We start from the raw sequence: 17,022 nt of genomic DNA, 5'->3' as shown, positions 1-17,022 counted from the left end.
AGCAAGCAGAGATATAGAAAACCACTAGGAATCGATAAAGAAAGTATGCTGGAAAATTGTAGACCTTTTTATTGTAAAAACATTTTCTAATTTGCTAAAATGGGAATAGCCCTTTAATGAAGAAAAGACCCTAAATATCCACATCCCTGCACCATAGTCATTATTTATCTAATATATAGATAATCTATCTGTATTCTGGTGACCTGTGCTGGGGCTACATATCTGTATAATGGGGGCCTGTGCTAGGGATTCTTATCTATATACTGAGGATGTGTGCTGGGGCTACCTATCTATATACTGTGGACATGTGCTGGGGCTACCTATCTATATACTGGGGAGGTGTGCTGGGGCTACATATCTATATACTGGGGAGGTGTGCTGGGGCTACCTCTCTATATACTGAGGACGTGTGCTGGGGCTATCTATCTAAATACTGGGGAGGTGTGCTGGGGCTATCTATCTATATACAGGCGGTCCCCTACTTAAGGACACCCGACTTACAGACAACCCATAGTTACAGACAGACCCCTCTGACCTCTGGTGAAGCTTTCTGAATGCTTTACTATAGTCCCAGGCTGCAATAATCAGCTGTAAGGTGTCTGTAACGAAGGTTTATTGATAATCCTTGGTCCCATTACAGCAAAAAATGTTTAAATCACAATTGTCACTGGGGCCAAAATTCTTTTTGTCTGGTTCTACAATTATAAAATATACAGTTTCGACTTACATGCAAATTCAACCTAAGAACAAACCTCCAGACCCTATCTTGTACGTAACCCGGGGACTGCCTGTACTGGGGAGGTGTGCTGGGGCTACCTCTCTATATACTGGGGACATGTGCTGGGGCTACCTATCTATATACTGGGGACATGTGCTGGGGCTACCTCTCTATATACTGAGGACGTGTGCTGGGGCTACCTATCTATATACAGGGGACATGTGCTGGAGCTACCTCTCTATATACTGGGGACATGTGCTGGGGCTACCTATCTATATACTGGGGGGTGTGCTGGGGCTATCTATATACTGGGGGGTGTGCTGGGGCTACCTCTCTATATACTGGGGACGTGTGCTGGGGATACCTATCTATATACTGGGGACGTGTGCTGGGGCTATCTATCTATATACAGGGGACATGTGCTGGGGCTACCTCTCTATATACTGGGGAGGTGTGCTGGGGCTACCTCTCTATATACTGGGGACGTGTGCTGGGGCTACCTATCTATATACTGGGGACATGTGCTGGGGCTACCTATCTATATACTGGGGACATGTGCTGGGGCTACCTATCTATATACTGGGGACATGTGCTGGGGCTACCTATCTATATACTGGGGGGTGTGCTGGGGCTATCTATCTATATACTGGGGGGTGTGCTGGGGCTACCTCTCTATATACAGGGGACATGTGCTGGGGCTACCTCTCTATATACTGAGGGCATGTGCTGGGGCTACCTATCTATATACAGGGGACATGTGCTGGGGCTACCTCTCTATATACTGGGGAGGTGTGCTGGGGCTACCTCTCTATATACTGGGGACGTGTGCTGGGGCTACCTATCTATATACTGGGGACATGTGCTGGGGCTACCTATCTATATACTGGGGACATGTGCTGGGGATACCTATCTATATACTGGGGTGTGTGCTGTGTGTCCTGTGATGTAGACAGAAACCCTAGAGCTTCATTTGCATAACCTTAAAATAGGATTTTCTCAAAAATGATGCCATTTTAAGATAAGGGAACACACTCCAGCAGCTAGATGTGCTTGGGTTACATAAAATGTTTACTTTGTTGTGAGTGACTTTTCATGAAGGTGTCTAGTATGCGAAAACATGGTTTCTATAAACAGGAGGTCTTCACAAATAAGTGTTCTTCAGGGGAGGTTTCACCGTACATTCTGTATTCAAAGCTTGGAAAACCCCTTCAAATACCTTCTTTCTTTATAGGTTCTCCAGTAAGCAGTGTTGGTGATGTCTTGCAGTATGTACCTAGCACTGACATCACTATTTCCAGCCCATCACTGAGTTTTCACGTAAGTTTTGCACTTTTTTTTAGTTCTACCTCTTTTAATTTATAGGAAGTTTTCAGAAATGCTCTTTTGATGTGGTCACATTTCATAAGTGAAGTAACACATTTACCAATTGTGTGGGCTTCAGTATGACATGAAATGAGGAGGAGTGGCCTCATCAGAGAGCAGAATACACTCACACTGACTCTATAGGTGGCATTGTAGTCACTGCTGCTGGGGATGTTGAAGTTGATGCATAGGGTTATATGAGCCAGAATTCTACAACTTTGATTTATTTCCAAAATGAAGACATTTTTGTGCGTTTTGCTGCTGAATTGGGTAAGTCACAGCTTTTATGGTTTCTTTAAGCATCATTATGTTCACAATGTTAGAAGAGACGTGGTCAAGAGATATAGTTATGTGTAAATGGCGGGATCTTTGATGGTTGAAGGGCTCCTGTTGATATACATAGAGAGATACATACACAGTTTCTGCTTCTATTCGATGTGGCCCCTATTTAATGCAGAGTTAAACGATTTCTGTGACCACCTGATACAAGAGAACTCAAAGACCATGGATGGGGCAATCTCCAATTCTAGAACCGTGGAAAGTTCTTTGCACAGACTCCCCACCCCCTTAAATGGAATATACCCATCGGGTCCCATTTCTGTATCATAATCCGTACGGCACTGTGCACCCATTGCTGGCAATGGGCAATGCATATGGGACGTATATACGTTGGCCGTATATACGTACCCCAACGGCCGTGTGAATGTGGCCTGAGTATGTGACATGAACATATTTGTCTTGTATGTTCATAAAATAGAGGCTTCAACAGTTAATTCCACATATGGGCCCTGGGTCCTAAAGTCACCCCAAGTTCTCTCTCCATAGGAGGACAGCAGTACTATAAATACAATAACAGTAGGGGGGGGGGCACTGCTATGGACTTTTCATTATGATCGAAGACCCTTATACTTCAAGAAAAGCCTCTGCCAAGAATAGCCTGGGGGGGCAACCACCACCAATAAATTTTATAGAATAGAAAACAAGTTATTCTACCATGGCCATTTAGAACTCACTCAATGACAAATTAATGTATGCCAGTAGGTGGTCTGCATTACTCTATAATGAACCTTTTATATATGTTTGTCCGTTTTTTTTTTCTACTTTTTTGCAGTCTATAGCTGTCCATACCATACTTAAATTTCCATATAATAGAATGACAGGAGGCAATAGCTCTTGGGTTCTACTTGACCATTATGAATAATAAGATGTGCATTTAAGCACATAAAAAAATTCTGTTGCAACAAATCAGCCATTTTGAATTCTTCTTGTAAATCTTCATAAGGTTTTACAAAGTATCAACAACATGACATAACATGGGACAATACATGACATGCAGGATGTTTCGGATCCAACTTTCAGTAACAGCTCAAACCACCTCCAAACAACCACAGTCTTGGTATGGGGACAGTTGAAAAAGTTTCTGGAGAACACATACCCAACTTGTGTAGACCAAAAATACTTTGCCCAGGATGTTGCTGCCTGCTCATGGATACTGCTGTATTTTATTAACAAAAAGGTATTATTACTCATTTGTCACTGTGAGAGAAGGAAAAGAGAGGGATAATAGACCTGGGAAGGTGGGATAGGCTTGTGTTCATTTGCGGGTTTTTTTCTGCCTCAGTCTCCATACAAAGTTCACCATTGTCTAGTTTTTCTGCAGCGTTCCCTGAGTTATCACCTGAATCCAGCTGTAAAAGTTGCACCAATTTTTAAAAAGTCGCAAATTCACTAAAGACGAAATGTTTTTGGAAGTATATAGCCTGCCAGCCCCCTGTAGTATATAGCCTGCCAGCTCCCTGTAGTATATAGCTTGCCAGCCCCCTGTAGTATTTAGCCTGCCAGTTCCCTTTAGTATATAGCATGCCAGACCCCTGTAGTATATAGCCTGCTAGACCCCTTAGTATACAGCCTGCAGCCCCCTGTAGTATACAGCCTCCAACCCCCTGTAGAATACAGCCACCAACCTCCTGTAGTATACAGCCACCATCCCCCTGTAGAATTTAGCCGCCAGTCCCCTGTAGAAAATGGCCACAAAATAATAAACTTCATACTTACCTCACCTTCCCTTCCAGTGATCCCACAATGCTCTTCAGGCAGCTGCCGGCCACTGAAGACACAGCTGCCATCGCTGGGGGAGATTGCCAATGCACTGTTTTGGCAGCAGCATGTAGTGATCGGACGCCAACAGCGTCATGTCATCACTTGCCCCCGGCGTCCCATCACAACCGCCAAAACAGTGCATCATCGAACTCCCCCAGTGATGGCAACTGTGTCTCACTGACACAGCTGACATCCTAGACCGCTATGTGCGATGCGGGCGGCCACAGGCCGCAGCACATCGCACATGGAGACAGTCAGCGATTCAGCTGAGCTGAGTTGCTGACTGTCGGAAACTGGTGGGGGCCCCTTAAAAAGTGAAAGTGGTGGGGGCCCCGGAGCTAGAGCCCCAGGAGCCCCTCCTTTAATCCAGCCCTGGCCACATGTATCAATAAGGGAAAACCAGTTAGATACATCCAACCAATTGAGAAGGCATGAAAAGTACCAAAAAGCAGACCGACAAAGCCAGACTTATGAAACATGTTCCTCATTGTATCTGGACTTCATGCTATAGACGACCAATCTGATGAACACCCTTAATAGTCAGAACTTTGGGGCCTGGATTCTGGAAATCAGCTCTACTTTTGGAGATCTGATATTGCCACCGTCCAAAGTACACGCTGCTCAAACTAGTTGTCACTCAATCTTGGAGTAAAGAAATGTTGGAAATTAATATCAACTAATTAATAAATGTCATATTGCTGATCAAACTAGTAGTTACACAATATTGCACTAGGTCATGATTATCTTGAAATCAGGGTCCCAAACTTATAGGCAATTTAAGCTAAACTCTTACTGGATTGGCATCCTTAAAGGACAGATGGATATTAAGGAAGAAGTGCATCAGTTTTGGGTAAGAAATACTGGATCGGCAAGTAAAGGATCAATATGGGACGCATTAAAACTTCATCGATCTGGGAGAGGGGGGACTCCGCTCCGACCTGTCACTGGATGCCAAAAAGGCATTTGACAGGGTGTAGTGGAGTTTCCTTTGGGAAGTGATGAGGAGATTTGGGCTGGGAGATCGATTTATTGGTCTAGTGAAGTGTATGTATAGTGCCCCATAGCGAGAGTCCGTGTTGGTAACAACGAGTCGGAGGTATTTCGTCTGACTCGAGGAACCAGACAAGGGTGTCCACTATCACCTTCATTATTTGCAATATACATAGAACCCCTTGCCATCAAAATGAGAACGGAAACAAAGATAGTTGGAGGGGGTTGTGGGGGATAAGGGGGGGGGGGGGGACGATAAGATCAGTCTATATGCAGATGACCTAGCTCTTTTCCTACAAAATGCTCCCACATTCATCCCAATTGCAATTAAGGTAGTGGAGGAATTTGGTAGATTTTCCAGTTTAAAAATAAACTGGGGGAAGTCCTTTATGCTGGCCCTAGACCCACTGGTAGAAAGCTGGGTGCGGGATAACGTTACATTAGCCTGTGTTAATAATTTTCGATATCTGGGGGCGTGGAGGTTTCGAGTAGGTTGGAAGTATTTTATGGTTTAAATTTGGCACCATTAGTTGGAACACTGAGGAAAAGAATTGGAGGTTGGAATAAACTGCCACTCTCTAAAGCAGATAAAATTGAGCTTATTAAAATCGTCATTTTACCGCAGGTATTATATTTTCTGTCAGCTTCTACGTTTTGGATTGAAGACTCTTTCTTCAAAATGATTGAAGCAATATTGAACATTCTGATTTGGGGAAGAAAGAGAATTAGGATGAAAATAGATTTTTTTTGTATAAACTGGTAGGTGAAGGGGGATTGGGCCTTCCCTTTTTTCGGGAGCATATTGGGAGTATATGTTTTTTTAAATTACACTCCTCTGTGGTTTAATGCAAATCTTACTGTAGTAGACGATTTACCAGATCAGAATTTTTGGTGGGGAATGGGTATATAGCACAAATCATAATAGATGGGCAATTTATTTCACTTTCGTTGATGCAAAGGTTATATGGATTAAAACCGTAAGAATGGTTACGGTATCTTTAACTAAAGCACGTTATGAAATACAATAATCACGGGATAAGAATGAAATTGGACTCACATAAGTGTATTGGTTTTGTTAAAGCAAAGGGTAATAATAAGAAGATTACCTCTAAAATATATAGGTTCTTAAGGGATAATTATTCGAGGAATATGATACATAAATCTAAAGGTAAATTGGAACAGATGATCGGGACACTTTGTAAGGAAAAATGGAAAGTAATTCACAGAAACACTAAATTATGCTCATTAAATTGGAATCATAGGTTAATTTATTTTAATGTGTTGCACCAGGTGTATTATACTCCAGTGGCTTTGTGTAAAATGAAACTGAAGGAGAATCTCCAGGTGTTGGAAATGCCAATTGCCTGATGCAGACTTTTTACATATGGCATGGCACTGCCCGTTTATAAAAAAATTTCTGGATTGAAGTATTTGGAAAAATATGATACTCTTAGGATTGATCTTCCTCTAGTCACTCCCACAGCTATTTTTGGCCTGTTGGATAATCCAAGAATGACCAACCTATATGGTAAATTGATCAGTAGGTTGATTAATGTAGCAATGGTAATTATAGTCAGAAAATGGGGATCCAAACTCCCTCCAAAAGCAAAGAGCTGGTGGAAACTTACGATACTTTTTTTTTTTTGGCTAGTGGACTTGCAAGAGGGTGGGGAGGGGGGGGGCTTGGTTGTGCAACTCTATGGGGCAGATTTATCAAGCTGTCTGAAAGTCAGAATATTTCTAGTTGCCCATGGCAACCAATCACAGCTCCCCTTTAAAATATTCATGAGCACTGATAAAATGAAAGCTGGGCTGTGATTGGTTGCCATGGGCAACTAGAAATATTCTGACTTTCAGACACTTGATAAATCTTCCCCTATTTCTCCTGCGAAAAAGAAGTTCTATTAGAGGAAGTTTATTGAGACAAGCAATATGGGAAATTTTTTGTAGGGAGGCTGGAATTATAACGTAAACAGTAGATTATATGTGTATGATAAGCTCTCTTATGACGATATTATTGTATGCCCATTTGCCTGTATAGAGAACGCACTTCTGTTATGAGATATTGTTTTTGTATATTGTTGATGTAAATAAACTTTTGATATTAAAAAAAAAAAATCCGTTTTGACAATCAGGTCGCTGAAACCTGGTTTCTGTGATATCCTGCGATGAGGTGTTCTTGGAGATGCGGTGGATGCAGTGCTCAGCCATCGTATGTGTATCCCATCATCCACAGTAACGATCTTCCATTGTACTTATTTCTTGATGGAAAAGCTCCACGTCTTATAAATTAGAGATGCTTTCTCTAAATACCTAGAACAGGTGAAAAACTTCAGGCGACATGGAAAAGATGGTTTATTTGTTCCTAAGTGTTTTGAGTACATATCACATCCCTATAACTAGCTTCTTGCTCGTTTTCTGTAAGCATGACTGATCATGATCTTACCCTTTCAGCCATCCAATTTCGCCATAGTTCCAAAATTTTTAGGACGTTAGTGGTAGTCACTGTACTGTTCTGGTAGTTATTGTACTTTGTCCATTTGTGGACAGTGGGGAGGGAAGGGATGAGCGCTTTTGCTTCTGCAAGTAACAGGCAAATTGACCAATGTTTCCCTGGCTTATAGTCTCCTGGGCTCGGGCTATTATGAATTCTCTGGACAACTGTCTTTGGTCACCTGATAATTCACCTGTTTGTAGATATACACAGACCCTTTCTTTGAGAATGCAAAAATGTAGAAAAAAATTATATATATATGAATATATACAGCTCATATCGATAACTTTACTAAAAGAAATTTCATATTTTTATCATTTTGTGTGTAGGATTTCTTAGCTATGGGCCCCATTGATGACAGTAATTTTACAATCCAGTGAATAAAGGTTTTATAAAGGATTTCTTCCAGAAATAAGGTTCTATCTTTCAAAATTCTTTTCTATGGTATTGGAGCTGGAGCACAGTTGTAATATCAGACAAAACCCATGAACAAATGTGGTGTTTCTGGAAGGGAAAGCCAGTTCTTCTAACCTAGTACAATCCCTTTGCTACTTCAGACATTTTATGCCATTTGGGGATTTTATAGTTGCGTAAATACTCTCTAAAGCAGATGAAATGTTGAGTTGACGTCAAGTTAGTTTGTCAAGAGGCCACCTACTCCTGATGGGTGGATGTCCCTTACAAAGTACCTTTTCCTATCCTGCATTGGTGGGTATATTTAGTTTTTAGTCTCCCCCCACCTGACACATTGACAAGTATTGGTTTTGAGTAATTACTTCACATACAAGTTAACCCAGTTGTGGTTTATGCCACATAATACTATGACCTCAGCAGTAAAATGTTCTGCCTGTTATGACTGGACATAAACATTTACATATTTCCCTAAAGTTTTGGGTTTATCTGTTGATGTCAAACAAGACTGTAGGATTGTGGTCTTAATAGAAATCTGCAAGACTTCATTTCCAACCTTTCCGAATGTTTCTGTGTTCTTTGCAATCTGGTATAACCCCTTAAGGATGTGACCTAGTTTAGTATGTAATGTACTTTATCCATCCAAAATGTTTAATTTCATTTTTTATGGACATGAATGTATGAGGGGTGAAGGATCCGTTGTATTCCATTTATTGCTTTTATTCTGTAGTGAATAACTTTTGCTTCATTTTTTGTCAAAATTATTATTATTACTATCATCTACACAGCATTTACTGTGTGTTATAAGTCACCTGATAACTTAAGTGAAAACTTCCCCTTTTTTGTCATTGCGTTTAAAGTAAGACAAAAGGGTTTTCAATAATAATTCTTATTCCTGGTTTATTAGATGCTGAATCGCTTTAAGAAGGATAGGAGTGAAAACCGTGTAACATGTGATTTCATAGATGCAGACTTAAAGGGGTTGTCCACTTTACCTCATGTTTTTTGTAATGGGTGTGAAAGTGTGTGTGTGGGGAGGGGGATATTAGGTAATTCACCAATATACATCTATTAATAGTTCTGCAATGATTTATTGATATGTAAAATGAAGTCTCCTGTCTTTTACCTCATCTGACAGAAATTCCTGTCCATAAAATGTCTGCAGATGGAGGATCATGTGATCTCTGACTGGCTATCAGCAATCACATGACCCTCCATCTGCGGCCATTTTATGGACAGGGCTGTCTGGCTAATGAGCTAAAAGACAGGAGACTTCACTTTACATCAAGAAAGCGGTGAAGAACTTTTAATAGATGTATATTGGTAAATTACTGAATATCCTTCCCCTCCTACACTTACACACACATGACAAGGAGGTGGCCAAAATTACATTGATATTAAAAGTTGGCGATCGGTTGCCATGCCAGCCTCGGGTCTTCCAATTTGCACATTGTAAAGAATAAGGTGGAAAATCCCCATATACACTGCCATATTGTAGTATGGCAGTATATAATAGGATCCATCAGACAAAGTACCCTAGGAGTTCTAAAAAAAAATAGTAAAATGGTAAAAAAAAATAAATAAAAAATAGTTAAAAAAAACCTTTTATTGCGGTGTGGGCCATGAAAACTATTAGATGCAGACAGGTGTGAAGAACATATATGGATAAAGTTACAAATAATTACTAGGGAAATGTTCACGGTTCTATAAATTATGAGCCCCTATGGTAGCACAGAAGACGATATTCAGAGACTTCCATTCCACTTTAGATCATGTTTTTGTATCATTTGTGCATTTTTTAGCTATGGGAAAACCGGACACATATGTTTAAGGTTAAAGAATTAAACATGTGCTGTACCCACTAATGTCTGAAGTGGGCCAAAGAGTTAAAATAGGTGAAATATTTAGGAATAGGATGCTTCTTGTTTTTCTGGTCAACTGATTGTGGTAAGGAGGCATCACTGGGGGCCATTCACCCAAGGCTCACAACTGCCACCTATCCTTATATTCCAATATGTTTTAGGCAGGTGTTAGATCTTTAGGTAACACCCAAACCCTATACTGATTTGATTTGATGTTTCAAGAACCAGGATCTTCTATATGATGAAAACCCCTCTGTTGTGCCACATACATCAGCAAGGGAGGGGGGGGGGAGCAGAAGCCTTCACTGGCTCAGAATTGTGTTTAAAACTGTGCCTGTTCAGGCTTCAAGGGGCACAAGCTATAGCTAGAGCGCAATTTACATTGAAGAAAATGTACAGTATTAATTTTGACTAGTTTCTTAGTATATCTGCAGACATTACAAATCAGATCAATTCAGGAAAGCTGCAGTGTGTAATGGAACTATGTCTGTGATCATGATGATCATACATGTGTTTCATATACTTGTAAAAATCTGATAAGATTACAAACCACATAACAAGTTCTTTCTAACCTACGTTCTTATGCCAGCCACTCACACCTTAAATGCCAACAATTTGCACTCTCTGAACTTTTTAATTGAACTTGAAGACATTAATTGTCACAAATTCTTGGAATTTTTACTGTTTCTTCAAAAATGACTTGTGGCCTTCAGATGTTGAATTAATTAAATCTAACCTGATTTAATTAGGGTAGCTCATAATGTCAAGGGTATTGTGTGACTTCCAAGTCCTGGACCAGGGAGAGACCCAGGAGGGTAACTAGGGGTTTTGGATTCCATTTGCCATAGCAAACCATCCTACACTGCCTAAAGAACTTCTAGAGTTATATATCTTAGCCTTTAACCTCAAACAGATTAGAAAAGTAGGTGCCCAGGCCCAATGTTTAGACCTAGATTATACACTGAAAAAATAAATAAGTAATTAGCTCATCGATGAGGCAATGCATAAAAATTCATTCACCCCTTAAGGACGCAGGGTTTTTCGGCTCATTTCTCGCTCTCCAACTTCAAAAATCCATAACTTTTTCATTTTTATGTGTACACACCTGTGTGTGGGCTTATTTTGTGCGTAACAAATTTTACTTTCCCGTAATGTTATTTATTTTAACATGCCGTGTACTGCGAAGCTGAAAAAAAATTCCAAATGTGGAAAAATTGAAAAAGTCACATTCTTGTGGGCTCAGTTTTTACGACTTTCACTCTTCGCTCCAAATAACACGCCTACTTTATTCTTTGGTTCGGTGCGATCGCGGTGATACCAAATTTATACAGGTTTTATTGTGTTTTAATACATTTAAAAAAATTAAATGAATGTGTACAAAAAAGAAAAAACATTTTTGCCATCTTCTGACGCTAATAACTTTTTCATACTTTGGCGCACGGAGATGAGTGAGGGGTCTTTTTTTGCGAAATGAGGCGACATTTTCATTGCTACCAATTTGAGGTCTGTGCGACATTTTGATCATTTTTATTTCATTTTTTAGGTTATGTAAAAAGGTGTAAAAGTCGCATTTCGGACATTTGGGCGTCATTTTCCGCCTCGGAGGTCACCGCCGCCCGTAACCGTTTTTATATTTTGATAGATCGGGCATTTTGGGACGCGGCGATACCTAATATGTTTGTGATTTTTACTGTTTATTATGTTTTATATCCGTTCTAGGAAAAGGGGGGGTGATTTGAATTTTTAATATTTTATAAATTTTTTTTATTTTTTAAACTTTTTTTTTTTCTTTTTTTTTTACCATTTCTTAGACCATCTAGGGTATATTAACCCTAGACAGTCAGATCGCTCCTACCATATACTGCAATACTTCTGTATTGCAATATATGGCATTTTTGCAGCACATTCATTACAATGAGCCACCAGATTGTCTCGGGCCAAACGAAGACCCGAGGCTACCATTGCAACCGATCGCCGCCCCCCGATGACGTTCGGGGGCGCGGCGATCGTAATAAAGACGGCGGCGCCCGCGGTTATTAGCGGTGGGGGTTTGCTGCAATATGCAACAACCCCCACCTCTGTATGAAGAGGACTCAGCCTGTGAGCCCTCTTCAGACATCCCTTATACCTCTGCGCCGTAGAGCTACGGCGCAGAGTGTTAAGGGGTTAAGGAGGGTGCTGCATATATTATTATATATATATATTTCTATGTATTCCCCTCTATGTATTCCCATTTCAGCAAATTAATGTTAATGTTTTAATGATAAATAGTTATATAATTTTCCAATATACTCTCTGTATCAATTCCTCAAATCTTTTCCCAGATCTCTGCTTGTTGTCAATTTATAGAAAGCTTCTATGTTTACTTCCAGTGGATAGAAACCTGACCATGGTCACACAGGTGCTCGGCTCGTTATAACACACAGCTCTGATTACTCTCTATGATACTAACGAGCCGCTCACCTGTGTGACCACGGTCAGATTTCTGTCCATTGGAAGTAAACATAGCAGCTTTCTATAGAAGGACAGCAAGCAGAGATCTAGAAAAGCACTTTTTATAATACAAACAATAACATAAATGTCACGGGTGGACCCGCGACCCACATCGCGGGTCGCGGGCTCACCCGTGCCTCTCGCTCCCCGCAGGCGTCACGCCAGCGCATCTCACCTCTCCCCGCTCCCGAGTCCCGGCCTCGCTCCGTGCGCGCGCGGTCCCGTGCCTCTGGGCGCGCGCGCGACTCTTCTAGGAAATTTAAAGGGCCAGTGCGCCATTAATTGGCGCTGGCCAAATTGTCCAATTCTATTTAAGCCTGCCTCTTCCTGCAAGCCCTGCCGGATCTTTGTGCCTTGCGCCCTAGAGAAAGCTGTTTTGATGCCGTGTGCTGTTCTTGAGATTTCCCGTTGTGACTCCTGCTCCGTTTCTGACTACGCTCCTGTGCCGCCTGTCCTGACCTGTTGCTACGACTCTGACTACGAACCTGTGCTGCCCGTCCTGACCTCCTGCCTGACCCCGACTACGAGATTGCCTGCCGATTCTGTACCCCGACCTTGGCTGCCACTGCGGACAAGTCACGCCTGCGGAACGACCTGGTGGTACCACGCCGCAGCAAGTCCAACCCGCTTTGCGGCGGGCTCTGGTGAAAACCGGGTGCCACTTAGACTCCGGTCCCAGGTAGTGGCTTGTGCCATCGTCCGCAGTGGTTCAGAGGATCCACAACCTCTAAGCCTGACAATAAATTTGCTGAAATAGGAAAACACCTTTAAGTTTCGTCACCAATGGGTCATAAACAGGTATAGAATTGATGCGCAATGGCAATTGTCTTTACCCATTAGTTCAGTAGAGTTAGATTAAGAGTGATGTCACACATGGCATTTTTTGTCCGTTTTTAAACATCCGTTTTCAGTCTGTTTTTGGCAGTTTACCATGGGTTTGGCTGCTAACAACCTGTTTATCTATTAAGATAATTGGGAAAACTGACTAAAAACGGACCAAAAACGTCATGTGTGGCATCACCCTTAGAGATGCTGGGCAGTACTTACAGTACTTCCCATCCGAAATTGCAGTTATGTTTTGGGTGACAACACCCAAATTTCACAGGTGACAACATAGTTGTCAAAGGTGTTAATTGCAGTATTTCTTTACATCTTAAACCCAGTGCCATCTACCTCCTCTGCTCTCTCTTTTGTGTTGTGTGATTGTCATCTGGGGTTTGCACAGTTTAACCCTATCATATCTTTATAAGTAAATTTCAGAGAACTCTTACCAGTTCCATGATATGTATCTAGCTTTCCTATCTTATGACTTCATTTCACTGTTAAGGTCCAGTTTTGGTGGATGCATCAGTTCATTTTGACTTTAACTTCTTCTTTTAATAACTGTCCAGTTGACTTCATTCTATCATTGTCATCTTTGCTTTGCTACATGGGCACAGCAGAATTTATGTTTGCCTGTGTGTAAGATCCTGATAACACTCTGATAGACATCATCAGCACTTACTAGATTTGTGGCAGAAAGTCTTCTAAGTATCTCACTTCCTGGGGAGATCAATGTGGTTGACACTTTCCTGTAAATATCAGAATGATACATTGAATGTTGTCTTTTGAGGTCAATGATTTACAAGTTCTTAAAAAATCCTCAATCTCACAAGCACCCATCTTCCTGCCCTCTCTTCAAAATCTTCTGGTTCATTTTATAATGCATAGAATTTGGTATTTATAGAATGACTTACGTCTGGCAGGAGGAAACTTACTTTAGATCACAGATACAAGAGTTGGAACACACATTTTTGTGGCATTTGTTTTCTGGTAGTTTATAGAAATAAGATTCCCAGTGGATTCTGCTAGTGACAACATGTGTAGTTAACCCCTATTGCACAGGTAAAGGTTGAAGACCATGGTAATTTCTGTGCAATGCATGCAATAAGGAATAATCATGGCGTCAGTCATGTGACACATCATGTGACTCGTGGCATAAAGTAAGCAACACCGGCCATTCCTCTTTTTTATCACCTACTACAATATTATTAGTACATTTGCTCCACTGTATACACACATAGCACCACATCTTGTACTGATCCTGTGCTATACCCCAGAAGAGCATTCAATATTTTGCTGCTCATGGATGATCTTGGAAATCTATCTAGATGGAAACCAAAAATTCATCTTCTTTGCTGAGCTCCAATAATATTCGTAGAAAATTGTATACAAAGCCTCCCCAGTATACCCAGCCTCCGCCAGTATACACAGCCTCCCCTAGTATACACAGCTTGCCCCAGTATACACAGCCCTCCCCAGTATACACAACCTCCCCTTGTATACACAGCTTGCCCCAGTATACACAGCCCTCCCAGTATACACAGCTTGCCCCAGTATACACAGCCTCCCCCTGTAATGCATAGTATATATACAACACTCAAAAAACAATAAACTTTGTACTTACCTCCGGGCTCCAGCCACAGAGCTCACCCGCAGCTTCGCGTCCTCTCCTGCTGGCAGCTGTATTATTTGTGTATAGACACAGGCCGGTGTGCGTGATGACGTCATGTTGGTCTGTGCCCTGCAGAGCGTTTGGCAAGTCCATATTACCTGCGGCGATCCACTAGCCCCAAAATGGTCCGCGATCTGCTGGAACTTTATTCCGCTTCATGGCAGATGTGGTCCTGGCACTGACACTCAACAAGTAGAGAATTGGGTGTAATGTCAGCTCTGGAGTATAATGTAGAATGTAAGGAACAGTAATGTATTGTATGTTCACAGTGGGGGCAATTTGTCATTAGACCAGCAACAGTTCTATCTCTGGAACGCCTCTTAGCGTCAGATTCAATAAAGTGGCTTTGGCCCTAAATAAAGTAGTGACTCTTTCTATGGGACTTGTTTGCGACAGTTGCATAAAAAGTCACAAAAAAACATCAAAAGTCCCAGCACATAGACCAGGGTGGGAGCAGGGTGGGAGTGAGATCAATTTTCGCACAAGCTAGTGCATACACAGAGAGCCATAAATCATGAATTCAGTCATATTATTAAAACTAGCAAATAATGAGTTTGGTACAAGCAGGGTCTATGTCAAAGTGATTTTGCACTGTCCTATGCTCGCAAAACATCAATTGCACTATAACTGTGCCAAAACACCTCCAAACAAAAAAAAATCAACAATACTTCACCCCCAGTGACCCCACCAGCAGAAAAGTGAGTACAGTTCTTGAGTATACTACACAATTGAACTCAGAATCAGTAAAGCATAAGTAATATAAGTACAGTGCCTTGCAAAAGTAGTTGGCCCCCTTGAACTTTTCTTTTGCCACATTTCAGGCTTCAAAGATATAAAATTGTAATTTTTTGATGAAAAATCAACAAGTGGGACACAATTGTGAAGTTGGTAGTAAATAGTGGCAAAAGAGAGGACAGGGAAAAAGCGCTCACCGTCTCTTGTTGTGCTAAGGATTGCCACAACACTATTTAGAACTTCAAACGAGTATTAGCTGGTGCTGCCTTCAGATAAGAATCTCCCGTTTAGAGTCGCCACAGGATACGGGGGAAAGATATCTGGTCGTGGTCATGGCGCACTGAGAGGTATGCGGAAAATAACAGAATCTTATTGAATATAGGGTCTTAATGTGACAATGTGTATTATTTTCCTCATACCTCTGAGTGCACCATTTACTCTAACTCCGACCAGATACAATTGTGAAGTGAAACAAAATTTATTGGATATTTAAAACTTTTGTAAAAGAATAATAAACTGAAAAATGGGGTGTGCAATATTATTCGCCCCATCCAATGTCCTAAATGACTGATGATGGCAAATATAATCCACTTGTGTATCAGGTCTCCGTATAAATAAACCTGCTCTGTGGAATCTACAATGGAAGATTCACAAATAAACCTATCCAGGTGTTAGAATGGACAAGTCAAAGTCCAAACCTGAATCCAATCGAGAATCTGTGGAAAGTGCTGAAAATTGCTCTCACAAATGCTCTCCATCCAACATCACTGAGCTCCAGCTGTTTTTCCAAGGAAGAATGTGCAAGAATTTTAGTCTCTTGATGTACAAAAATGACCTGATACCCCAAGCAATTTGCAGGTGTAATAACAGCAAAAGGTCACCCTACAAAGTATTAACTTAAGGGGGCCGAATAATAATGTACACCCCACTTTTCAGTTTATTATTTTTTACAAAAGTGTAAAATATCCTATAAATTTCATTCTACTTCACAATTGTGTCCCATTAGTTTTTGATTCCTCGAACAACAGGAGGACAGGGGTCACAATATAAGGAGGATGAAGGACAGGGGGCCACAATATGAAGGAGGATGGAGGGCTGAAGGCCACTATATAAGGAGGATAATGGACAGGAGGCCACAATATGTTTGAGGAGGGAGGACAGAAGGCCACAATATGAGGAAGGATAATGGACAGGAGGCCACAATGTGATGGAGGAGGGAGGATAGAAGGCCACAACATGATGGAGGATGGAGGAGAGGAGGCCACAATATGAGGGGGATGGAGGACAGGAAGCCACAATATGACGGAGGATGGACAGGTTCATAATATGAGGAAGGGTTAAAACAAAATGTACATTTTTGATT

The 17,022-nt window shown here is 41.3% G+C and overlaps 1 protein-coding gene across 2 annotated transcripts in view; it reads left to right on the top strand.

The window, feature by feature from the left end:
- The first annotated feature begins 2,233 nt into the window (after positions 1-2,233).
- TNFRSF25 (TNF receptor superfamily member 25) overlaps positions 2,234-17,022 on the top strand; it is a 38,943-nt gene continuing 24,154 nt past the window's right edge. For both annotated transcript variants that reach the window (XM_072156264.1, XM_072156263.1), the window contains exon 1: positions 2,234-2,350. In XM_072156264.1, the coding sequence (XP_072012365.1) occupies positions 2,315-2,350 (36 nt within the window). In that variant the 5' untranslated portion in view covers positions 2,234-2,314. The remainder of the gene's footprint in view (positions 2,351-17,022) is intronic.

Source organism: Engystomops pustulosus, chromosome 6 (assembly GCF_040894005.1).
Source record: "Engystomops pustulosus chromosome 6, aEngPut4.maternal, whole genome shotgun sequence".
In the NCBI taxonomy this organism is placed as follows: Eukaryota; Metazoa; Chordata; class Amphibia; order Anura; family Leptodactylidae; genus Engystomops; species Engystomops pustulosus.
The sequence above is the reverse complement of the archived record's forward strand: the minus strand, read 5'-3'. Positions and strand labels throughout refer to the sequence as shown.